Below are 26,312 nucleotides of genomic sequence, written 5' to 3' on the forward strand. Positions count from 1 at the left end.
CCTGTCTGTGTTATTTGAATAGTGTGAGGAGCAAAAGAGTTAAGTGTTGGGTAAGTAGTTTGGAAATTATTTTTCTAAACTTGCACTACAATATACTACAATAATGGTTTGAAACATTTATTTCTCAATTAAAGGTCTCCTTGTAAAAATGAACTCTTAAGGGGAATCCCAAAGTGTGAAATTGATTAAAAGCAGAGCTGACGGTTGAATCAGGGATGAAGAACCAATAGCTTCCTCCATCTTCCCTGACCCCTGGCCCACATCCCGAGGAAGTGGCAAAGGGGCTTCACAGGTGCCCTAGGGCCCCTTGAAGCACAGGCCTAGCAAAGCAAGGTTGCACTGTGGTCTTGAGCAGGTCCCCTAGTGCCTGAGCCTCTGTTTCCCTCTATAAAAAGAAGAAGTTAGAAGAAATGATTCTTCAAGCCTCTTCCAGCTCTGATATTTTGGAAATCTACATTTCTAGTTCTTGTCTTTAGACAGAAATGTCTCCCTCCAAGCTAACTGAAAGTGCCCCCACATGAGCAGCATGGTACCCATGCCTGCAGGAGGGCAAATCCTGACCCAGTGTTCTGAGAGACAGCCTCCCACCTGCCTTCATGCCTCTGAACTGTCTCAGCATGAACAGGATCCACTGTCTCCATGCTGGATCCACTCATTCTCTCAACAAACCTTCTTCCCTGAACTGCTTCTCTGTGGAACAATGGGCAGCCTGGAATGAATAGACCTCTAGCTTTGCTCCCGAGGAGCACCATGGAGAGACGGGGACAGATGTACCAACAACTAGACCATGGGGCCAGTGGGAACCAACACGAGGCACTCAGGGTCAGCTGGCAGCCTAGCGGAACACGGACACACACAGCCGTGGCCAGCCTGCCCCATTCCAATCCTGGCTCCACAGCTCTCCTGCAGCCTTGGGAAAGTTATTCCACTTCCCCGCATCTCAGTTTCTTCACATTTAAAATGAGAGTGACAATTAATTACCCACTTCATAAGTTTTGAGGAGGATGAGAGAAGTTAAAACATTAAAAAAAAAAACACTTAGTATTAATATTTATTTTTATTTGTTTGGCTGCACCAGGTCTTAGCTGCAGCATGCAGGTTCTTCCGTGGCACGTGTGAAGTCTTAGTTGCAGCATGTGGGATCTAGTTCCCTGACCAAAGATCAAGCCTGGGACCCTGCAATTGGAGTTCGGAGTCTTAGCCACTGGACCACCAGGGAAGTCCCTAAAAAAAACACTTAGAAGAGTGCCTAAAATACAATAAGCACCCAAATACTGTTAAGCAACATGCTTTCCAGCCCAGGGCTAAGTCCCCTCTGGTGGTGAAAAGCTGTCCCTGGAGACAGATGACCAGGGTTCCTGGCCGGCCTCAGCCACTTAGCTGCATCACCACCCTCACCATGCAGGTTAACAAACTTCTCTAAGCCAGATGCAGCAGCACAAAGCCTGTCACACACAGCCTCCAACAGAGCAAGAACATGATCGGTGTTGGCAATTAATACTGTTGCTGTTAACGGCAGTGAGATCGCAGGGAGAACTATTTATTTCTAGCTGAGGGGACTGGGAAAAGCATCAAGGTGAAGATGACCTTTGAGTGGACGGCTGGCATGTGCCTCGGATTTCATGAATCTGGACTGACTTTGCAGAACTGCTCTTCCTTCTCCATGTGTACTGCAGTTCTCCTTCCTGTTTGCCTGTTACAGCTGCAGCCAACAGAACCACCACAAAACACAGCTGCAGCCAGCAGAACCACCACAAAACACAGTGGTCTAAAGCTTAATAGAGACAGAGGTAGAGATGGGGTGTGTGTGTGTGTGTGTGTGTGTGTACGCGCGCATGCTTAATAGAGACAGAGGTAGAGATGGGGGGTGTGTGTGTGTGTGTGTGTGTGTGTGTGTGTGTGTGTGTGTGTGTGTGTTAGCCATGCCATTCTGTTCTTCCCAAACCTTCCATGACTTCCTGTTGCCTTCAGCATAGGCCTACACCATTTAGCTTGGCCTGCAAAGCCCTCTGCTACCTAGACCCAGGCCCCACTTTCCTCTGGAGCTAACCCAGTCCTCCACCCAGGACCCTTTAAACTTACATATCCGGGCAGATTCCTGTGTCTACAGCTTGGCTCATCTTTTCTCTGACCTGACAGATTTGGACCCAACCTGTCCATCCCTCGCGACTTCAGCCTCACCTCCTCCAGCTACCTTCTTCCCAGCATAGGTTTCATACTTGGCTCCTGCTTCTCCAAACTCCTTGGGCTCAAGCTACCGGAGTCACTCACTTGTCACTTCTGGGGCCACACGCGTGTGTGTGTCATGTATTCCTGAATAGAGTAGAGGGACTGTCAGAGCAAGGACTATCTCTGAGACTTCTGTGTATCTTTCTCAACTCTGCCACACAATACCACCAACATCTTAGCTCAGAGTCTTACACACAATAGAGATCCTATAAATATTTGCTGAAAGACCTTGGAAAATGAGTCAGTATAAAAAAGTACTAACTAATCTTTAAAAAAAATAATGCTGTCAACCAGTATTTGAAGGTACAACTGTATGCTCAGTATTATAATAGTTTAAAAATTGGAAATAAGAGAAATAAATAAACACTAAAATAACCATCACCTAGCAAGTTGAATCTAGATGGGAAAATAGAGTTAACCTAAAAAGAAAGCAAAAAAAAAAAAAAAAAGGTTTAAATCCTATGATTCCAACTACAGTTCAGAATGAGCTAAGGAAGAGAAGGATTACTAGGCAGGGAACAAGGAGGAGTTTGACCTTGTGAACAAGGCAGGAAATTAAATCTCTGTGACCCTGACTTAACATTGTGCAAAACAATTTGCCACATAAACAGTTAAAACCTCACTTCTCAAGAGAAGCAATTTTCAGGCTTCCCCATCATGATGAGGATTTTCATGGGGGTGGGGCTGGGAAGACCAGACCTGGAGAGCATCTTATCTCTTGCTGTTTATATCTAGCACACTTTAAAGTCTGGTGTGTCCAGCATTGCTGGTGTGACACTCAGCTCCTTGATTTCCTATCTGGTGTTGGCTAGAGGGCGCAGAGTGGGCCATTCCTGAGAATCCTGGCTCACCCTATGTCACCACACCCCTCTCCTTAACAGATTGGCTACTGGAATGAAGATGACAAATTCGTCCCTGCAGCCACGGATGCTCAAGCCGGGGGGGATAACTCAAGTGTCCAGAATAGAACATACATCGTCACTACAATCCTAGTGAGTACTCAGTCCTTTGTGGAGGTTACCTGGGATGTGAGCTAGGCCAACACAGAGGCTTCCTCAAGAGTGAAAGCTGGTCATTCTTCTGGCCAAAAGTGTGCAGTGGGTAGAAAGAGGGAGTTAAAAATTATCCTGAAATTCAGAGGGATTTTCGCTCTCTGGCTCTGCCATGATTTCACTTTGTGCCCTTGGATAAGTCAGTCACCCTCCTATGAGCCACAGTTTTCCCATCTATAAAACATAAGAGATTAAATAAATTGTGGTGCTTCTGACTCTACTCTTCCTCAGTAGAAGTCATTTTCAAAGAAAGCCCCTAATGTACATCACCTAGAGTGGACAGAAGTGAAGCTGCTGCGATTTTCAGTGGTTGGTCATGAAAAACCTGGAACCTATTTAGGATCTACTTCCCCACTGTCACACCCCCAGAGGTACCTTCAAAGAAACACAAGAGCTCCTGAAACATCACTTGAAAAGCTATGCACGACATCTCAATGAAACATTCTTATTTTACCAGTTTTCTTCTTTAACCCAAGAAGTTTTGTAATGGGAGGAGCAGAAATGCAGGAAGTGGGTTTAGGGGCTAGAGAGACTGACTCCCCCAAAGTTAACCAATGTTAACTCCTCTGCCATGCCAAAGGCCTCCCTCCCCAAGAGTGAACCCCGAACCCACATTCTCTGTCTCCCATTTCTCCACCAGGAAGATCCTTATGTGATGCTCAAGAAGAATGCCAACCAGTTTGAAGGCAATGACCGCTACGAGGGCTACTGTGTGGAGTTGGCGGCAGAGATTGCCAAGCATGTGGGATATTCCTACCGTCTTGAGATTGTCAGCGATGGAAAATATGGAGCCCGTGACCCTGACACAAAGGCTTGGAATGGCATGGTGGGAGAGCTGGTCTATGGAGTAAGTCCCCCATAGGGTAGGGAATTCGAGGCAGAGAAAGATGGTTGGACAGGAAATTTTGGTGGTTAGATGACCCTACCCATAGATGCCTATTGGACCCTATAGTTTAGTATGGTTGCTGCTAGAAAGATGAACAGTCTAAAATCCAGTGTCTTAAGACATTTTTTGCTCATGTTCCTGGTCCCAGCTCCTTCAGCCAGACTCACTTCAGTCTTGTGACTTCAGTTGATCATCATCCAACACAGGTGACAGTTTAGCTTTAAGGTTAGTTTTCCCGAGGCAGACCGCCGAGTGGTCACTTTCCTGTTCAGTCACTTAAGGCCCCCTCAAAATAATTTCTTCCCTGGATACAATCAAACTTTCTAGTCACTTGCCCTTTCTGGCACCTTCCATTTCAGCCAAGCCACCCCAAGTCACTCTGTTCTCTAGGGTGCCTGCTTCCATTCTGCCCCTCTAAAATCTTACCCTTCCCCCCAAACCTGTATCACATACTGCTTTTTCCAAGGTGTCATTCTCCCCATAAAAGGTACGGGGAGAACCCTTTTTAACTCTTCTTGCCTTCACCGTAGGATTTAGTTTCTGCTTCTATTATGGCTTACCTTGCCTTGTACACTTGTTATCTGTGAATAGGGATTGGCCTACTCCATTCACTACCCTTGAAATAAGACCACACACAATTGCTATAACACCTTCAATAAACTGAAGCATTTTGGGGAAGTCACTGAATGCTCTAAATTGTTTTAACTATTTAAGGAACCATTGAGAAGTAAAAGATCTGATCCCTGTCCCCAAGGAACTTGGCATTTTCTGACATAGAAAAGACAACGAGAGAGACTGGTAATATAGCAAAGAATCAAGGTCCATGCAGAAGGCCAGCATGAGGTGGTCTAGCCCACGAGAAAGATGTGTAACCTGGAAAGCGGCCATGTCCAGGTACAGAGAAAGGCAGCCCAGGAATGTCTATAGTATAAACTATAAGATGGTGATAGAAATAAGTTGTGAAAGAAGAATGAGAAAACACTGATGATTTTTTGTAGAGGGCTTCAGTTGAGTAGTCAGTGACAAGATTGAGTAAGAAATGATAAGGGAAAGGGTGTGGATTGACTCAGCAGGCTCTGAAAGATCATGAAGATACTCGAGTAGAGAAACAACAAAAGGCAATAAAAGAAGAATCCTGCCGCCACGTGCAGGAAAGGCACCACCACAGCTTCACTCATAGAAATCAAAGACTCCTGCCTAGGGCTTTGAACAGAAGCAAATGCCGAGCCCCCGGATGGTAAGAAGTTCTGGTCAGGATAAAGCAACCATTTAGGAGCTTTTAAAATCTCATTGTCTCAGATCGAGGAAATAAGAGTCATGATGGCCATAAGAGCCATAAAAAGGGAATTCAAAGAAGAAAGAGATAGAATAAAGAAAAGTCTTTCTAAGAAGGTGGCTTTTGATATGACCTGGGAAGATGATTAATGAGTTAAGGAGGTTGTGCTTCTACCTTCTCTCTCCTCTGCTGCCTCTCGCTTTGGGGAAGTATCATCAATGAAAGATAGAAGATCTAGATGGTTAATGCTGCATTGGGAAGCTGGTTTCCATGGGAACCTCCACCAAGTTCTTAAGGTCATCCCCATGGCAACTGCTGTGAACTTTTCACCTCCACCAGAATTCATCTTTACCTTCACCCAATGTAATCTGGTTCCTTCAGTAAAAGGCCCAAGATCTGGGCTGAACAACAGTATGATTATCTGAGGGAAAGCCCCCCAGTACACAGCCATCAGCCATGGGCCACTCGCTCATCAGTGACAGAAATCACCTCTGAGTGCCTCAGCTGCCAGTCTTTCTTGTTCCCTCCCCTCCACCAGGCCTGTCCCTCTGCCCAGTTACAGCTGTATTCTGAAGACTCTATGATGGGCCCAAATGGATGCCCTCTCTTGAGGGCATTTTCAGTTTGGCTTTCCTTGTCTGTCCCATCTAAGAAAGAATAGAGGGGTCTGAGGAGGCATCTCTAGCCACAAATGACCAGCAAGATCAGAAAAAAATTTACTTGGAGGGCTCCAGATTTCTTCTTTCTGTGCCTCTCAAATAAGCTAAGTCAATCAGGGTGTCTCACCTTCCCTTTGCTCATTCTTGCTCTTATGCACCATGGTAATAGTAGCATTTCAGCACATTGCTTATACCGGGCACTGTGCTAAATACTTGACCCAAGTTATTTCATTTACTCCTCATAACAACCCCAGAAGGTGGATGTGATTACTCTCCGCATTTTATCCATGAGGACACTGAAGCCAGGGAGACTAGGCAGTTGGGCAAAGGACACAAGTGATGAGAATAGCCACAGTGCATTCTCAGATACCACAGGCTACAAATGAAGGCTCTGCTTATTGCATAGGCACGGCTGTGTGCCTGGGTTGCCATGACTTTCTGGCCAGTTCTTTGTCTTAATGAAGCAGAAATAGAGTGAACTTTGGAGACACACACACAAATCCAGATTTGAATTCCAACTGTGCCTGCTCACTAGCAACATGACTCCTGCGAGCCATTGATCTCCTCCCGGGGTTCCCCTGAGTTCTTTGTCCCAGGGCTGGGTGGGGAGTATTTCCCTACACAGGGCCTGGCTCTGAGTGGCTCTCCATCCCTGATGGTTTTCTCCCATTTTTGCTTTTACCTAATACATCCACAATGTTTACTATTTTCCCAAGATTTTTTCCAGACATATTTGGTTTGGGGATCTCCTAGGTCAGTGTTTCTCTAAGTCTGGACCAGCAGCAGCAACATCACCTGGGAACTTGCTGGAAATGCAAATTCTCAGGTCTCCCCAGACCCAGTGATCTAGAAAGTCTGCCATCTGTGGTTTAAAAAACCCCCAAGGTGCTTCTGATGTCTGCACACTCAAGTTTGAGAATCACTATCTCAAGATGTCAGTTTCAGAAAATAATTTTGAGCACCTGTGAAATGCCCACGGTTCACGGTGCTCTCACATATTTGAATTCTTTTGACTCTCACAAAACACTGCTGTCCAGTAGATAAAGCAAAATTTATTATGCCTCTTTTTCTAAAGAGGAAACTGATATTCATAAGGACAACTGTCTCACTCGAGGGCACATAGTCAGTGAGTCACAAAGCCAAGAAGGCAGGTCTACTTTCCCAGATGAGCCGTGCCTATAAGTGATCCTGCAAAGGTCCAGTGACTTCCTCAGATGCTGGAAATCAACTCCTAAGACCTTTCAGTCAACATCAAACAAGCTAAAACTTGTTGTTCAAAACTCGTGCTGCTTTGCACAAACCACCTTCTCTCTCTGGACCTGGGCTCCTATCTGCAAAATGATGTCACTGCATTTCCCACTGTGTGTGTATCCTATGCATATGGGTGCGTTTTGATGCTTGGGGCTCAACAGACAAAGAATTTTGGAAATACTAAATCTGCTTACCCCTCTTAGAAATTCTCAGTGCACAGTAGTCTGCTAAAGGTTCTGAAAAGTCCTGCCAGTTTAAATTCATGTTAATTTTTATATTATAATTAGTTACATCCTTCCACAAATAATGTTACATGGAACAAATCTTGAAACTGCTAAGTTAAATAAGAACTAAGATGATTGGTTTTGTGATTTTTTTCCAGGTCACAGTCCCTTTTATTAACTCACATCTGGAGGCATAAGACAAATCCATTCAATTCCCTTTACCATCTTTGAAGCCGGTCTTCACCCACCTCCCTCTTGGGTAACTTGTAGTTATTCACTCCGAGTCATTTCTAAAGACTTTTCTCCCCTATTCCTTTTCTACCTATGAGAAAAAAGGAGATACTGTCTCCCTGGCAATGGCTTGTAAGTGTTTGTAAAAAGTATCAAGATTTAGGCAGTAGGTGTTAGCGGGAAAAAACAGAATTGCTGAGACATATACTCAATCCCACATTGCTTTACAGAAAGTTTCTTTCTCTAAGTGAGAAATTTAAGTCATTCTAAAGCCAGGCTTTTTATTCCACTTAAAATGCCTTCTCAAAAATCCCATCCAATGAGAATAACCAGAGGAAACCCCTCCTGAGCAATACCAGCTGGCAGCTAGGTGTGGCTGGGGTCTGGACAGCATCAGTCTGCAGCCTCACATCTGGACTATTACATGGCATCATAAGAGAAAGCCACCTGCCTTGAACAGACTTGCACAGACATGCCTGTCATTTCAAAAGTGAATGTCATGGCATCCCTCCATGGAACCGCGTTAGACTTCCAGGATCGCTTAATCTCAGGCCAGGAGAACAGTGGATTTTTAGAGCATAGATGCCAGTGCTCCTGCCATTAAGCAGAGATAGGAAAGACAGAAGAGCAAGGCTGGTGTGGTATGCCCAAAGATGAACATTTCTTGCAACTATTTTATGTTTATCTACATGAATTTTTAAAACTGAATTATTTGTGCACTTCTTAGCAGTCTTCCTGGAAAAAAAAATAGTTGTGATACTACTTTATTCTCTCTGCCAGGTCTTCCTCACATGATTCTCTCCTCTGGGAATGTATTCTGTATCCGAGCAACCTGTTGAAATCCTACTCCCTCTTCAATGTCAGTGTATATGTTACCTCTTTGAGGATGCAGTCCCTGACCTCCCCAGACAGAATTAATTCCTTCCTGACCTCCTGTAGCACTTTGCATCTCTCAGATACAAAACATATCTCACAGTATCTAGCATGTATCCAATCTACCCTGTAGTTTGGGAAACTACTTTGTGTGTGTGTGTGTGTGTGTGTGTGTGTACCAACTTTTACTAGTTGTAGAGATCAGTTTTCTTTTCAGCCTAGGGCTTGCATATGAGTGCCCAATAAATATTTATTGAGTTAAACTTGCTTTACTATCTATCTTGTTAGCCAGGACTGTCTCGGTCGCAGGTAAAAGTACCCCAACTCCAACTGGTTTAGGCAAGCAGAAGGATTGGTTCATGTTCCTGGGGACAAACAAAAGAGTATTTTGGCACATGTTTCTACCATGTTCCTAGGGATAGCAGGATAAGCCATGAATTAAGGGTCACCCAAGTTATTTCATCATGGATCATCTCTCACCCTGCCTTTCAGGGCTCATGCTCATGAAAGAGACTCGGGTCTTGTGCCATCCTTGAATGAACCACTGTAGCCAGGGGAGTGGACTACACTAATGGCCAGATCTGGGGGATGTGCTTCACCTATAATAAGGGTTATCAGCCCCACTTGAACCGGAGGATAGTTAGTGGAGCAGGAGTAGTTCTTTAAGGGGAAGAAGGCATGATTGCTGGGTAGGCAAAAAAAATAAGAGACATTACAAGAGCCCCCTTCCTTCCATAAGGTGAGGAAGTCACCCCTAACAATTAGAACTGTCAAAGAGCAGGATAATCTCTCCTGTGAGATATTGAGCTGATCAACCATTTATTGTAAATATTTCACAGAGACAAGGAGGAGTTGGATTTCTGAGGTTCTTCCTCTCACATCCTTTAGATACAAAAGAATATTAGAATGAAGAGGAAAATGAGGGAACAGAGGGCTGATGAACTAAAGTGCACATTTTCTTCTCTCCCCGATATTTTCTGCAGAGAGCAGATGTGGCTGTTGCCCCTTTAACTATCACCTTGGTCCGGGAAGAGGTGATCGATTTCTCCAAGCCGTTTATGAGTCTGGGGATCTCCATCATGATAAAAAAGCCACAGAAGTCCAAACCGGGGGTCTTTTCCTTCCTGGATCCTTTGGCTTATGAGATCTGGATGTGCATTGTGTTCGCCTACATTGGAGTGAGCGTCGTCCTTTTCCTGGTCAGCCGTTTCAGCCCCTACGAATGGCACAGCGAAGAGTTTGAGGAAGGGCGAGACCAAACCACCAGCGACCAGTCCAATGAGTTTGGGATATTCAACAGCTTGTGGTTCTCCCTGGGAGCCTTCATGCAGCAAGGATGTGACATCTCTCCCAGGTCAGTCGGCTCTTCTCATCACCTTTACTCAATGTTATATATATACATGGGGAGTTAGCCATGGCAATTTTTTCCAGACTTTATTGTATTTAGTCCTCAACTATGCTTTACTGTCAACTGTCCATTCCATGCTATGGAGGATCTGGACACGCCTTGACCGGCTCTGTCTGCTGTCTGTGTGATGTGTTCTGTCAAGATTAACAGGCATAATTGTGACTCTAATGTTCTGTATAGTACTGAGAAGGGATGGGGGGTGGTATTGTACCACTAACATTTTTGAGCACCTACCACACACCCTAAGCAAGGTTTTGAGTCCTCTTCATGCCTTATTTAATTGAATCCTCACAGAAGCATTAGGTGGGGACACTTGTGATACCTCCTTTTACAAATGAGGAACCATGGAAATGTTGAATATCTTTCCAAGGTTACACATCTGGTAGTTAGGTGAGTCAAGATTCAGGATGGGGAACACATGTATACTAATTAAATAATTTTCTATTAAAAAAATAAAAATAAATTAATTAATTAATTAATTTAAAAAAAGAAAAAAAAAAAAAAGATTCAGACCACAATCCCAAACTATTTCTGAGTGGCAGGAGCACTGAATTATGACTGGGTTCTTGCTCTGGTTCTAGCACTTTCTGTGTGGCTCTGGACAAGTCACTTGACTCTTGTAGACCTTGGTGTCTTCATCTTTAAGAGAAAATGGTTCTTCTTGTCTCGGTTCTGAGTAAGATCTTGGAAACTGTCTAGTTCCAATTGTGATGTAAATTTGTTTCTTGTGGCTGGGAAGTTTCATGAAGTTTCTTGGAAATGCCTCTGATATCATATTGAGAATACTGGGGTGGCCAAATCAGTGAGGTTTCAGCCCTCGCATTGGACATGAGTAGCTCCATTTTCATCTGTCTTACACACTGGACTTGTGAATACAATTTCTTTTGAGAAAGGTTTTTGGAAGGGAGAGAGGAAGGAAGGAAAGGAGGAGGGGAGGGAGAGAGAGAAGAGAAGAGAAAGAGGGAGGGAGGGAAAAGGTAAAGGAGATGGATAAAAAGAAATTTGACCACCACCCTGGAGAAGGCAAAGGCTACCCACTCCAGTATTCTGGCCTGGAGAATTCCATGGACTGTATAGTCTCTGGGGTCACAAAGAGTTGGACACGACTGAGCAACTTTCACTTTCACTTCACTTTCATCTAAATCAGTACCCATATTTACTGATCTCCCTTTCCATCTCTCTGTGTAATGTTCTTTCAGCTATATTCTGGAATGTTCATGTCACAAATCCCCTCCAATTTACCTGTTAAATAAGCACTGATTGTATTTCCTTTTACAGTTGCTTAATATCTATGAGCTCTTTAATCAGGCAGTCCCTTATCGATTACCAAGCTTCAAAAGCATGCAGGGAGACATGGCTTAGCACTTGGCTGCATGAATAGATTTGCACACACTCTCACTTTCTGGGGGCATAACTGCATAAATACGAAGGCCTCATAGACATGTGCCGGAGGCATCAGTACCACCCGTCTGGCTCAGATCTGAGTGTCAGCAAGGACCAATATTGCTAAGTGGCAAGGGAATAAAATCTTCCTAAGGAGCTTCCCGCAGAACTCACTTCACCTGCTGTACAATTTAGATCATCTCATCACTCACCATTATAATCTTGTTTTTCTCTAAATAAGACAGTCGGGGGAGGGGGGCGTTGTGTGGGAGAAGAGGTGTGAGACTGGCTGCCTGGCCAGTGCTGGCAGACACATGGTAAAGAGCAGAGAGAACCCAGCAGGGGAAGGGCTTGCTTAAAAATAACTCAGGCCAGTAGATAAACTGTGGAAAGCAATGATTCAGTGTCACGGGCCATCCAAACATGCAGGTGTCTGAGAAGACCCATGGGTTTGTTTTCTCTCTTATGTTCCCTTCTTGGCTGGGCATCTTACCTCCTAAAGGCACCCATGTGGTCTGACCTCAGGCTGTGTTTTCACACTCCCCACCGTTCCTCCCGAAGTCTCAAGTTAGTGACCCACAAACTGAATCTGCTACCAGGCATGCGTCAATGATTTGCACAGTCTGACAATGATGCTCCAAAACTGAGTGACAGCTGCCCTCTGGAGCTGATCCATGACATCCCCATGGACCGCAGCCCCTAGTGATCTGCTTCACTCTGCTGCGACTCAGCTGGCCCCTGAGAGAGTATGTGAGTTTGTGACTTCTGGCTAGAAAAGGGTTTTCAGACTGTGTTTCCAGGACTCCTGAGGGTTCTATGAGGCTATCTTAGGAAATGACCTTGAGGTGAAGATGAGACTAAACAGGAAAGTACCCAGCCCCCTTCCTCCTCACTTTTAATAAAACAACTCCACTCTGTGATTCTGTATCTTCCCTGGTAAAACGGCAAACAACCTCTAGTATTGTTAAAAGAGAATGATGTAGGGACTTCTCTGGTGGTCTAGTGGTTAAGAATCTGTCTTGCAATGCAGGAGACATGGGTTCCATCCCTGGTTAGGGAACTAAGAGCCTACACGCCATGGAATAACTAAGGCGCCCCAACTATTGAGCTCGTGTGCTACAACTAGAGAGTCCATGTACCACAATAAAAGTTCCAGCACAATGCAGTGAAGATCCCAGGTGCCACTACTATGCTGCTGCTGCTGCTAAGTCACTTCAGTCTTGTCCGACTCTGTGCAACCCCATAGACGGCAGCCCACCAGGCTCCCCCGTCCCTGGGATTCTCCAGGCAAGAGCACTGGAGTGGGTTGCCATTTCCTTCTCCAATGCGTGAAAGTGAAGTCGCTCAGTCATGTCCGACTTCTAGCAACCCCATGGACTGCAGCCCACCAGGCTCCTCCGTCCATGGTATTTTCCAGGCAAGAGTACTGCAGTGGGGTGCCATTGCCGTCTCCGGCCACGACTATGACCCAACAATAAATAAAGACCAATATGTATAGAACTCGCAACACACTATTTAGACAACACATAGGAAACACAATAAACGAGAAGGTACTTCAGTTCTTTTATCAACTTTCTGTATTGTAAACTTCACTAGAAGGAAGGGTGCCATTGTAAATTTCACAATGAAAACCCAATGGACCTCTGTCTCCTGGGCAAACCCACAGACAGAGTGGCACAGTGATTCACTCCTGGATTCCTGAGACACCCCTCACAAGGACTGGGCAGAAGGATTTGGCATTTTGGCTTTGAGGGTCTGACAGGCAGAGAGAGGAGTCAACCTGCCAGAATAAGGATGAGATGGACTCCTGCTAACCAGGCCTAGCTTGGCCAACTCCAGCACTTAGGGGTCTGTAGAAGCCCCGCTAAGAGTCAGAATATGCATCGCAACATTTGATGGGAATATATGCTAAAGAGAAAAGGCACATACTTGTCAATAGGACCAGACAAAAACACAGGGATGCTAAGACAGTGGTGAAAGCCAGAGCCAAGCAGACAACTAGAAGCTTTCATTATTGTTGTTTATATATTTAACGTAAACAACATCAAAAGTCCACGGAGCTTTAGGAGCCTCTGATATACATAGCATTAGACACCCTAGGGTTACAGTAGGAGGTATTATATTTTTAAGGGCTTTTTTATACTCAAACATCCTTTCAAATCAGCTTCAATTAATTTTTCTTGCTATTTATTAACAGTGTATCATAAATTCTCAAAATTTAGAAATTGGGAGACTAAATTCCACCTAAATTGCATATATCTGCATACATACACAAGTAGCTTTGGGTTTTTTTCTTAATTTATTCAATATTTATATTAATGACCAACCTAGATAACATATTGAAAAGCAGAGATATTACTTTGCCAACAAAGGTCCGTCTAGTCAAGGCTATGGTTTTTCCAGTGGTCATGCATGGATGTGAAAGTTGGACTGTGAAGAAAGCTGAGCGCTGAAGAATTGATGCTTTTGAACTGTGGTGTTGGAGAAGACTCTTGAGAGTCCCTTGGACTGCAAGGACAACCAACCAGTCCATTCTAGAGAATCAGTCCTGGGTGTTCTTTGGAAGGACTGATGCTAAAACTGAAACTCCAGTACTTTGGCCACCTCATGTGAAGAGTTGACTCATTGGAAAAGATTCTGATGCTGGGAGGGATTGGGGGCAGGAGGAGAAGGGGACGACAGAGGATGAGATGGCTGGATGGCATCACTGACTCGATGGACATGAGTTTGAGTGAACTCCGGGAGTTGGTGATGGACAGGGAGGCCTGGTGTGCTGCAGTTCATGGGGTCGCAAAGAGTCGGACACAACAGTGACTGAAACTGAACTGATACTAACAACAACAACAACAAAAAAAACAATTAAATGTGACCAAATACAGTTAGTTGTCTGTAAGTAGCTCAATCATCTGACCAGAGTAATGTGACCAGATGGAGAGTTATCTTTCTTAGATGAAAAGGAAAGTGGAAGCAGATAGTAGCCCATGGTTCAGTGAAATGAGGATCAGCTCTTTTGTGGCTGCCCTGGCATTTACTCCCGTCACAAGGCGGCAGCTCCCAGATGCCGTGTACAGGTTCAAGCAGGAAGACGGGGAGGAAGTACTGCAGCCAGTTCTGCTTCTCTGGATCAGGATAACAAAAGCTGGACAATATACTTCCCACCCCAAGCAGACGTCTCCTTCTATCCATCTCATTAGTAAGAACAGTGGCCCGTGATCACTTCTAGTAGCACTGAAGGTAGGAAAGGCAAGAATACAGTTTTTTAGCCACTAAAATGGAAAGGGTGAGAACGGACGTTGATGAGTGAGCCAACAGCATGGGCCACAGTGCTTGTGCTGTGCTGTGCTTAGTCAGTCAGTCACGTCCGATTCTTTGTGACCTCAGACCTCAGACTCTTTGTGACCTGGACTGTAGCCCGCCAGGCTCCTCTGTCCATGAAGATTCTCCAGGCAAGAATACTGGAGTGGGTTGCCATGCCCTAGAGCTGAAGTTTTCTATACTAGCTCCACAGATAGACAAAATAATGTCATTAGCACCTTCAGTGATGTACACCAGGAAATGCTACTGGCTGGCTTTCAAGATTCTTCCCTCCTCCCTTTCAAATATTTATATGAGAAATTGTCTTTGTGTAGCCTATTTTAACATTGAAAGTTAAAACTCAGTTGAGCTGTGATCACAAGAAATATTTTTTTTTTTAATTTTGTTGATGGTAAGATAGAAATGCCATCATGAATTGCATTTGCAGGCCTATGTCTTGTGCCCAAAATACCTATGTTTAATAGATATTTTAGATTTCTTTTTTCATAAATGAGAACATTTTGAGAAGGGATGTATGAAAGAAAGGACAAAAATCACCCCAGGCAAAATTTATCTTCAGTTCCCACAACTTTCATTTCTGTAGCTTTTCCTCCTATTTGTATCCAGGGTCATTTATTTATTCAACAGATATTACTAATTGCCTGTAAGGTACAGCACAGGGTGCTGAGGATATAAAGATATGTTGATGATGGCGTTTGAGGGTATGGGAGTCTTTGCTTCCGGGAGCTGGCAAGTACAGTGAGGTAACACAGATGTTAAATAAACAATTGTGAATGTATAAACTGTGATGCACTATGAATAAAATGAAACTGCTGCAGCAACAGATAATAGAGGAAGTGGAATTAAAGGGGACTTAGGGTGTTCTGAGAAAGCTTCTCCACGGCGCAGAGAGGCAAGGAGGAGCTAGGCTGACACAGAGCTGTATTATTAGAGAAGCAGGCAGAGGCAAGATCTCACAGAGACTTGGGGCCATAGCATAGATTTAAAGTTTTACTCTAAATACATAGGAAGGCCCTGGGGAGTTTTAAGTAAGAGAAGGATTGATTTACATGCTACAATGCTACTCTGGGGAGCTATGAGGAAAATGAATTAAAGCAGAAAATAGTCAAGAGTGGAAGCAGAGGGACTGAGCAGTAGGCTCTCACAGCTGTCTAGGGGCAATTACAGTGATGGAAATTATGATGGTCATGGAGATGGATTAGCGGTCTACTTTGAAACTAGAAATGACAGCACTGGCTGAAGGATTAGATACCTGAAGGGAGGAGAGCAAGAGTCAGTGGTGCCTCCAAGAAGAAGGGGGCATTTGGAAAACATGGCACCACACTTCCAGAGACCTTTAGGTCTGGCTCTGATCAAGAGAAGGATCTGACTCATCTACCCCATGTTACAGAGGAGTAAACTGAGGCCCCAAAGGGGGAAGGGATTTTCTCTAAGGTCCCCACGGCAATGCCTCTGGCCAGTTGCTGCCTGCCCTGCAGTGTCATCCCAGGCTCCATCGCCTGCAAATGGACTAAGAGTGAGCCTTTCAACTCTATTCCCACGGCCCTCCCCATTGGCTTCCAGTTTTCTGGGATCAGATGACCCTAGTAAGAAAAAGGAGAAGGGTGTGGAAGGTCCCAGGGGAAGAGAGGAAAATGGGAAATGATGATTCCAGCTTTCAGAACTCTTACTCCTGATCTTAGAATGTGACAGAATGTATGATAATTATTTCCACCTAGGGAAGATAATTACTCTCAGCAAGAAGAATTCTAAAGCAGGGGAGTGGTAGCACTTTGGAGATCTCCAGGAACCCTGTACCACCACACTGCTTCCCCCCAACCCCAGTTAATGTGCTTGCTGAGGGCCTGGAGACTGATTCACCATGGGAACAGAGTAGCCAATGAACAGAGCCTAAACTGATAACCAATGACAGCCTGACTTTCGCATTCACACACAAATCCACAGCAACCAGGACTACAGTGCACAGAGGGGTGATGAGGAATCTCCCCTTTCCACCTCTTGTTCTCCCCACTTCCCTCCCAGAGACAGTCGTGCAAACCCCTTCCTCTGGCCAATACTGGTGTCACTGAAGTGTTGCATGGGGGAAAAGGGGGTAAATATTCAGGGAAGTTGATGGAACCAGCCTGAATTTATAAAATATTTCATCTTCCCAGGCGGTGCTAGTGGTAAAGAATCTGCCTGTCAATGTAAGAGATGTGGGTTCAATCCCTAGATTGGGAAGACTGCCTGGAGTAGGACATGGCAACCCATTCCAGTTCTCTTGCCTGGAAAATTCCATGGACAGAGGAGGTTGGCAGGCTACAGTCCACAGGATTGCAAAGAGTCAGACACGACTGAGCGCTCTGAGCACACACACAATCCTAATCCAGTCTTTAGAAAACATAAGCCTCATTTAGGACACAGACTCGGTGCTGTAAGGAAGGATGTGTGCACAGCGATGATGCAAGAAGTGGGTTTGATACTCTTAGGACTAGGTATGAGGGTTTCTGCTGGGACTCCCGCATCATAATCACCTGGGATACCTGTCAAAATACAGATTTCCAGGCCCCATCCTAAGTCTGAGGAACTGGAAATTCTGCATCTAGAGAGAGGAGTACACATTTCACAAGCCCTCCCCTTCCCCCAAGGCAGGTTGGCATTAAAATTGGAAAGCCATTGAGCTAGGATGTTGTTCAGTTAAGCCAGTTTGGAAGTGTAAGAAGTGAGGTCCATGGTTCAGCCAGAAATCATGCTAGTCAACTGCCACAAACACTGAGCCCAGCATCTGCCTGCCCTGCCTGTGTTACCTGCCAAGGGAGTGAGAGACCCTGGGCGTGGCCACTGAAGGCAGAGGCCTTGCAGGGACGCTGCTTCCTCCCCAGGCCAGGCTCCTGGAGGAGCTCCTATAGGATTCACCAGAGCACATCTCCCTGGGTAACAGGAGCTGCAGCTGTGGCAGGGTGATCTGTGCAGGGACAGTGATTCCCCATCACTGGGGACTCCAGCTCCATGCCTCCTTCCTTTTCAACTTTAACCCTCTGCTACCCAGTGGCGAGACCCAGAGCCAGGCTCTGATAGTGAGCAGTTTCACAGACCGTGGAGAAGCACAGGAGGAGAACTTTCAGAGCCTGCACAAGCCACATACAGGTGTTCAAACGAAGGCAGTGACAGGAGGGTAAAAGCTTCGCTGGACATGCAAATGAAAAGCACCATTTTCTGCCCCTCAGCCAGCAGTTCTGGCCATCAGCAAAGGGGAAGTCACATCTCTAGACTGTCATGGATGTCCAGGGTTTGAACAGTTTAATTGAAGGAGAAAGGTGTTTTGTTTTGTTTTGTTGTTTTCCTCCAAAATCACAATAGGAAAACACTCAGAAAGTGTTTCCCAAGCTGAAAAGGATGTTTAGGACAATTTCTATCCTGAAATGTTTCTTTAGTACCTGTTACATTCAGACATGGTTCAGGTTGCTACAAGAGACATCACCAAACAAAGCAGACAAAACCCCCATCCTCCTAGAGCTTACCTTCCAGTGAGAGGAGGCAGGCAGTAAAAAAAAAAAAAAAAAAAAAAATGATGTAATCAACACCCCCATCCCAATTCCATAGATGAAGATTCTGGCTTACAGGGAAGGGGAAGGGACTCAGACATAATTAGCATAAGCTTCCCTGGTGGCTCAGACAGTAGAGAGTCTATGTGCAGTGCAGGAGACCCAAGTTAGATCTCTGGGTCTGGAAGATCCCCTGGAGGAGGAAATGGGAACCTACTCCAGTATTCTTGCCTGGAGAATCCCATGGATGAAGGAGCCCGGTGGGCTACAGTTCATGGGGTCGCCAAGAGTCGGACATGACTGACTGACTAACACTTTGAGTAACACAAAAACAGGGGTCAGCTGGGGGCTGTGTTGACCTGGGCATGCCTGCGTCAGCTAAAAGGGGACTGCTCCCACTCAGCCCTAGACAGTCACTTCCCAGAGAGCTCTGCAGATAAAGCCAAAGTTCACCTGGATTCAGCTTGTGGGCCAGCAGTTGGGCACCCCTGGAAGAATGATGAGGAGTACAAAACACCACTGTACCTTTAATGCATTTAGACACACTCAGAATATCATATTCGTAGAATTTTTTTAAAGGAATTCTCCTTTCTCTCAGCCCTCATTTTTGGTTCCAAGGATAAAGACCTGATTGCTGTGTTTTTCTTTCTTTTCACGTACCTTGGAAAATCCAGGCTGTGAATGGGACTGCATTAAAACAAAGTCCTCACAGCTCTATATGCAGAAAGACTTGCCTGCCTCTTCCTGAGATCTACATTTTCCTGGAGAGAACCCCTGTTTCTTTTTAATTCCCCTCCGGAAATGCAGCACCTGAGATCCACAGACTCAACTGTTTGCCTGGAAAGAAGTCCTGAGTTGTAAAAAGAGAACAATGAAAGCATCATTAGTTGAATTGATGGAGAATGTATGCTCAGAGTCCTGTGGGGATCCCCATGGTTTGAGTATGATTTATGGACCACCATCCACCTGTGGCAAATTAATGCTTCTACCCAAGTTGTGTTCAAGCAAGACCATAGGTGAATGAAGCCCAAGGTTGCTCGCAGAAAATAGCGCATTCCACTAACACAGAAACGAGAGACCTACATGACGAAAGTCACCGTGTGAATCTGGTGGCTTAAGAAAGAGGACCTTAAAGTGAGGAGACAGTAGCTGCTGGGGGCAGAATGGAGCCCTTCCCAGGGAGGGAATCAGGAGTAGCTATGTCACAGGAGGTGGGCCCACAGGATTGGCTGCTGCTGCTGAGTTGTTTCAGTCGTGTCCGACTCTGTGCGACCCCAGAGACGGCAGCCCACCAGGCTCCCCCGTCCCTGGGACTCTCCAGGCAAGAACACTGGAGTGGGTTGCCATTTCCTTCTCCAATGCATGAAAGTGAAAAGTCAAAGTGAAGTCGCTCAGTCGTGTCCGACTCTTAGCGACCCCATGGATTGCAGCCCACCAGGCTCCTCCGTCCATGGGATTTTCCAGGCAAGAGTACTGGAGTGGGGTGCCATTGGAGGAGGTGATAAAAGATCTTAGAAAAAAGCTCAGTCTACTAGCCCACTGGGTGAGTCACGTCCCCTCTCTCTCTCACTTCCCCCCCTTCAGAATGGGAGAAGGATGGTGCCTGGCATGTCTGCAGCCCCCATCTAAGACTTCTGTCCCTTTGATTCCCAAGTCCAGACAAGGCTCTAGCCAAGCCAGGTTGTGCATCAGTCTATTCCCTCAGCCCCAAGCTGCCTTTATAGTCTTGACATTCCCTGTATTTGGAGCAGCTTCTCTCATCCCTCTTGCTCAATGACGCTCTCTTTTGCAAATACTGAAATCCCATTGCTCCCCTCCTCACCCCAATTCTCCCGGGAAGCTATGCATCGCAGGAATAGAGCTTGATCTCTGGAACTGGCCTGCCTCCAGCTGAATCCTAGCTCTGCCACTTACTGGCCATGTCAGCGTAGGAAAGTAACTTCTCTGTGCCTTGGTTGCTTCTTCTGGGAGGTGGAGATAGTAAGACCACCAACTTCAAGGGTATTCTCTGAGTATTAAATGGCATCATGTGTGGAAAGCTCTTCCTTTGCACAGAGGTGATGAACACAGTAAATGGTATTGACATAGTTGTTGCTATTGCTATCTGAACCTCTCTGAGGGCATCATCTATCTTCAATCCCTAGCTACTGTTGCCCAATTCTGTTCCTTATGAAAACACAAACCGGAAAACCTATCCTTGCCACTCATCCAGAACCTGACACGGGGGTTAGGCATTCTTAATACTCAACACGTGCTTGTTGAATGAAAATATGCACTTTCACAAGTAGCCTTCTAAAGACCATGTCACATTTTTCACTTAATGGAGAGAAAGCAACCCAAGAGAGAATTTCTGGTGGTCACTACCTGTGTAATGTGGGGAAAGTCAGTCCTGGGATCTCAACAGATGTGAAGAAAAGCAGAAAGAACTGGAGAAAAGGAAGTGAAATAGACCAATCCAGAAAACAAAGTTCCCTCTCTACTATGTATCAGGCACTCTCTTAAGTGTCATGTGATGTTACCTCTAATTATCATGACAACCTCTGTTCAGGGATATCGACCCCATTTTATAGATAAGAAAACTGAGGCAGACGACAATTAACTCCCTTATTCACGGTTTTCTAGCAGAGCTGGGATTATAACCTATGTCTATTGGATTCAAAGACTCGTGATTTATTTTTGAGACACCATTGTCTTCCAAGATCAGAAATCTTTTCATGGTCCCTCAGGGCTTCCTATGGATTGTCAGATTTCATGGAAATAAAAAGCATCCTTTTTCATCTGTAGGGTTCTCTAGCTTTTAAAAAATAGACTTTTTTGGCTTTGAGTTTTTCCATTAATATTCCTTACAGTATCTTTTTCCTTAAAAGTCATCTCCTGGGGAAGAAGAGGGGACCCCCTGGGAGTGCACTCTGCCCCACCCAGAGTGTGTGCAGTGCAGCCAGTTGGTGAGGGAGATGGTGAAACAGACAAGAGCAAAGATAAAACTGGTGCCACTTTGGAGGAGCGAGTTTCTTGGTTTCAGCTGGGAGGTGACTGTGGGCATAGGGTGGATCCCACAGCCAAAGCCAAAAGCTGGAGAGGGAATGTTTTTCCCTGTAGGATTTTAGACTTGAATGGAGGAGGGACAAGGCAAAAAGAATTACAAATGGCCTTAAAATTATGGTCCATCTGGAGTCGACACATTCCTCTAGAAACGGTTGTGCACATGTGGCAAGAGGTAGTATAAGGGTTTTCATTGCTCTAGTGGGTTCCAGTGTCTCCTGCCGATGGTTGCTCAGCAGCTAGTTGCAATTTTGGTGCTCTCACAGAAGGTGAGCACACATCCTTCTGATCTGCCATCTTGAATCAATCTCCTCTCACTTGTTTTAAAAAGCTGGAAGTAGCCTGCTGCCCATCAGCTGAAGACAGTGATGGTTCACCATCCAGGGGCAGACAATGCAGCTATTAGGGTGGATGAACAAGGATGCCTGTGCTACTCTGCAAGGATCTTCAGGATTGCATAGCAGGGGAATAACGGGCTCTGGTCCCAGTGGTCCCAAATTGTAGGCTCTTTTCACTGCATCTTGCTGCCTCTTTGGAACACAGGGAACTAGGGGAATGTGTCTCTGAGGACTAAACTCTGTGGTATGTAGAGCTCATGCTAGATTTTCTTCTGAGAAATGAAATATTAGTGTGGGTTGTAGTACAAAGAGACCTCTGGGAAGCGCTGGACTGTGCCTTGAAAATGAGCTAAGATTTTCCACAAAAGCAGAGAGAAATGAAGACAGAAGTCTCTGGTGGGGGAACCACTGTGAGCAGAAGCACTGAAGCGGGCATGTGTTGAGCCAGGGGACCTGTCAATCACGCTCATCCCTAGGGACTCATTAGTCAAGGGTTAAGAGCTCACAAGATTCAATGACGCATTCAATACCATGACTTTGGGGGCCTGATACGCTGTTGTATAGTCATTAGAGTGTCACCCAAGAAACAGAGAGTCTAAAGTGGGCAGTGCTGGGCCAGTTCTTCAGTTGCTGCAGGAAGTAACTCCCTACTCCCCATGAAGCACCTTTACTGATTGGTGTTAAGTCTTGGTCCACTGTGGACGAAACCATGTCAGTGAGGGTCTAATTTCTGAATCAGAGGATATTGGCTCTCAAGAAGTCCCCGCCACTGCTGCTGCCAGGTATTTATCTCCCGAGCAGCAGACAGAAGGGGCTGTCAGGCAGAAAGATGCCTTCCCTTCTGTGCAAGTCTGGCCGGGCACTCAGCTGGTATCCATCTCCCCTTTCATGCCCTGTTCTCTGTAGAGGTACCCATTCTGAGAATGGCAGAGAGAATGAAGAGGGAGTTTATCTTGCTTTGTTTCTGGTTACAGTAGGTATGTATTCCGACAGATTCAAGTAAGGATTAATCAATCAAATGTTTTAGTTGAGGACCATTAGGATATCAACTTTGCCTTAGGCACAGTGGTAGGCATTATGGCTGGTGTGAAAAAGGAAGAAACTAGAGTACAGATTTCGGACTTTGCAAAAATCAAGATACACAAGGAAAAAAAAATAGGTAATAAAGCAAAATGTTCATCTGAATAATTTCCAAATGCAGGATTTATAGTCAACAGAAAAGAAAGATCATTGAGGCCCAAAATAGTCTGGGTTAGCTTTGAAGAAAAAGAGGGACTTGGACTGGTCCCAAGGGATAAATGTGGACTTCTAGAAGGAGCCTCAGCTAAGATATGGTTTGTGGCAGGAGAGCCCAAGCAAAGCCGAGAAGAGGACTGTGTTTCGAGCCCAAGTATCCTGTTAACTACTCAGACCTGGGTTTTGATCTTTGTTGCTGTTGTTTAGTCGCTAAGTCATGTCCAGCTCTTTTGTGACCCCATGGACTGTAGCCCCTCAGGCTTCTCTGTCCATGGGATTTCCCAGGCAAGAATACTAGAGTGGGTTGCCATTTCCTTCTCCAGGGGATCTTCTCAACTCAGGGATGGAACACACATCTCCTGCTTTGCACACAGACCCTTTACACTGAGCCATGATCTTAGTTCACCAGCTACTAGCTAGTAAGACTTGAGCCGGTAACTTAACTGCCAAGTCTGTTTCCTCTTTAAAAAAAAGAGGCCATTAAATAAAGAAGATGTGGTACATACATATAACGGAATATTAGCCAACCATAAAAAGGAATGAAATAGTGCCACTTGCAGCAAGATAAATGCAACTAGAGATTATCATACGAAGTGAAGTAAGTTAAAAAGAGAAAGAAAAACAGCATATGATGTCACTTACATGTGGAATCTAAAATATCATACAAATGAATCTATGAAACAGAATCACGGACATAGAGAGCAGACTTGTGGTTGCCATGGGGAGCAGTTGGGAAAGGGATGGAGTGAGAAGTTGGGATTAGCAGATGTAAGCTTTGGTATGGAGATGGATAAACAACAAGGTCCTACTGTATAGCACAGGGAACTATGTTCAATATCCTATGATAAACCATCATGGAAAAGAATATAACAAAAATAACGTGTATATATATGTCTATATATATACACACATATATATGCATATATGTATGTATAACTGAATCACTTTGCTGTACAGCAGTAATTAACACATTGTAAGTAAATTATACTTCAATTAAAATTTTTTTAATTTTAAAAAGAGGCTATTAATACGAATATCATAGGATCTTATAAGAATATACAAACAAAGAGAAGCTAAGCATGTTGTCTAATACCTGGCATACACCAGGAGTTCAAAAATTTTTAATTTTCTTTCCCTTCTTTTGTGCTACCAGTTTCCTTTCTTTCAGTTTTGTCCCTGGCCTCCCGCCAATCATTTATTCTCTGCTAAGAGCTTTCAGAGCCTTGCTGACATGCAGTTTTTTATGTGCTCCTGGCCCAGCACTGGCCAGAGGGAAGTCTGTAGGCTGTTCCCACGAAGAGGGAAGGCTGCCAGGTGCAGTTATGACTCGAGGATGCTCACTCCATCCCAGGGCTATTCCATAGCTCAAGCCTCAGGAACTGCATCCAAGCTCCTGCCTGCTTCCCTGGCAAAACTCATCACCGGGGCAATGACTCTTCCTGCCAGACCACACTGCCCACCAGTCCCCTCCTGATCTCCCAGGTACCTGGTTTTGTTTCTTAGCAGTCAGCATTATGATGGTTTCCTCTGTATCCCAGAATGACAGACACTGGTTTTGCAGGACTTGCAAATATGCAAGGTTTTTTTCAAGAGAGTAATTAAGAACCTCATGAGCTCTGGAGTGAGACCTAGGCTTAATTCTGCTTCTTACACTAATATGCTGTGTGATCCTGGGCAACTAGCTTTGCAACTCAGGACCTCTGTTACTATATAACAAGCCACCCTGAATTTCTGGCATAAAACAGCAGCCTTTTTATTCTGCTCATAGATTCCCTGGGTCAGGAAACTTGGATATGGGCACAGTGGGATGGCTTGTTCTTGCTTACAGATGCCTGGGACCTGGGATAGAGAAACTACAAGGCTGTCGGTCACTTGGCAGTGGGGCTGGAATTACCTGCAGGCTCACTCACTCACATGGCTGGCAGTGGAGGCTGCTGTTCTCACCACCTACCTATACATTCCCTCTCCATGCTCTGCTGGCGTTCCTCACGGCATGATGGCCAGGTCCCAAGAACAAGCAACCAAGAGGAGGCAGGCAAAAGCTGTAGCACGTCTCATGACCTACCCTGAGAAGTCACAGGGGGTGACTTCTGCCAGAGTCACCAGCTCAGACATATCAGAAAGGAAGGAACAAAGATTCCACCTTTCGGTAGGACAAGGGTCAAAAATCACATTGTAAGAAGCACACATGGAATGGTAGAGGTTGCAGTGGTGGTATTTGGAAAAAGCAACCAGCTACACCTTACATATAAAGATAATACTTTTGGAATCATTATGAAGATTAACGAAAATAAGGAATTTAAAACACTTAGTACACTGCCTGACATGTGATAAGTGCTCAGTAAAAGACACAGTCATTCACATTCATACCTCCCTCCCTCCCTTCCTCCTTCCCTCTCCACCCATCTCTCACTCTCACCTCCCCACAAGTAGAGGTACACACACACATATATGACACTTCTGGATAGTGCTTATTAACGTGTCGTCTGTGCTTATTAATTGTTTGTGTCTATAAGAGATGCTAGTATTTAAGTTAATGAATCTATGGATTAGATCCCTAATGAATCTACAGAATAGAGCCTCAAAAGTCAGGTTGTTTCTTATCTAATTACCTTATTTTTATACTTTGGAAAACCAATGTTAATAATCCGTGCTTGGATGAAGTATTCTTGTCGAAAAGAACTCAAGTGACCCTTAGCAAACAATAAGTAATTTTTCAAAAGACTGAGATTAGATTTCAACACCTTTCGGGATCTATAAGGATTTGAATTTCATCATTGCCCCTGGAGTTAAATGAAAAGGCATAGAAGGTGCACAAAAGCTTGATGTGTTCTCATTTTGCAGATCTGAACACTGAATTGAGACAGGTCACTTATTGTCTTTGACTTTGTTAAGACTACACAGATTGTTCCTCCTCCCTAAAGCCAAGGGGCCCCACATTTAGGCAGTATTTGCTCTGTGAATCAGCAAGCAGAACAATCAGAATTCACAAAACTGAGTTACTGTACTTTTGCATCTCTGCACTAAGAAGTAAGGAAAGGCCAAGGGAACAGAACAGAAGGAGCATGGTTTGTTTCTTCTCACCAAGACCGTACAGGGATCTTGCACGGTCTAGACAAGGATGGAACTTAGAAGACACAAAGATGCCAAGTGGCTTTTGGCAAATGACTTACCTTCTTAGACCTCAGATTTCACAGACGCAATGATCTGACATTCTATTGGGTTGGCCGAAAAGCTCATTCAGGTTTTTCTGTATGATATTAGGAAAACCCAAATGAACTTTCTGGCCAACCAAATACAATGGAACGTGCTTACTGAGTCTCTGTGGTCCATTGTCTCCTCCTTATGGTGGAGAATGCACAGAAATAAGAAATGCCAGGTCTTG

At 44.9% G+C, this 26,312-nt stretch overlaps 1 protein-coding gene across 7 annotated transcripts in view; it reads left to right on the forward strand.

The window, feature by feature from the left end:
- GRIA1 (glutamate ionotropic receptor AMPA type subunit 1) overlaps nt 1-26,312 on the forward strand; it is a 348,469-nt gene that overhangs the window by 246,381 nt on the left and 75,776 nt on the right. For all 7 annotated transcript variants that reach the window (XM_070793885.1, XM_070793887.1, XM_070793883.1 and 4 more), the window contains 3 exons: nt 3,111-3,221; nt 3,922-4,128; nt 9,665-10,035. In XM_070793885.1, coding sequence (XP_070649986.1) covers nt 3,111-3,221; nt 3,922-4,128; nt 9,665-10,035 — 689 coding nt within the window. The remainder of the gene's footprint in view (nt 1-3,110; nt 3,222-3,921; nt 4,129-9,664; nt 10,036-26,312) is intronic.

This window comes from Bos indicus, chromosome 7, assembly GCF_029378745.1.
Source record: "Bos indicus isolate NIAB-ARS_2022 breed Sahiwal x Tharparkar chromosome 7, NIAB-ARS_B.indTharparkar_mat_pri_1.0, whole genome shotgun sequence".
In the NCBI taxonomy this organism is placed as follows: Eukaryota; Metazoa; Chordata; class Mammalia; order Artiodactyla; family Bovidae; genus Bos; species Bos indicus.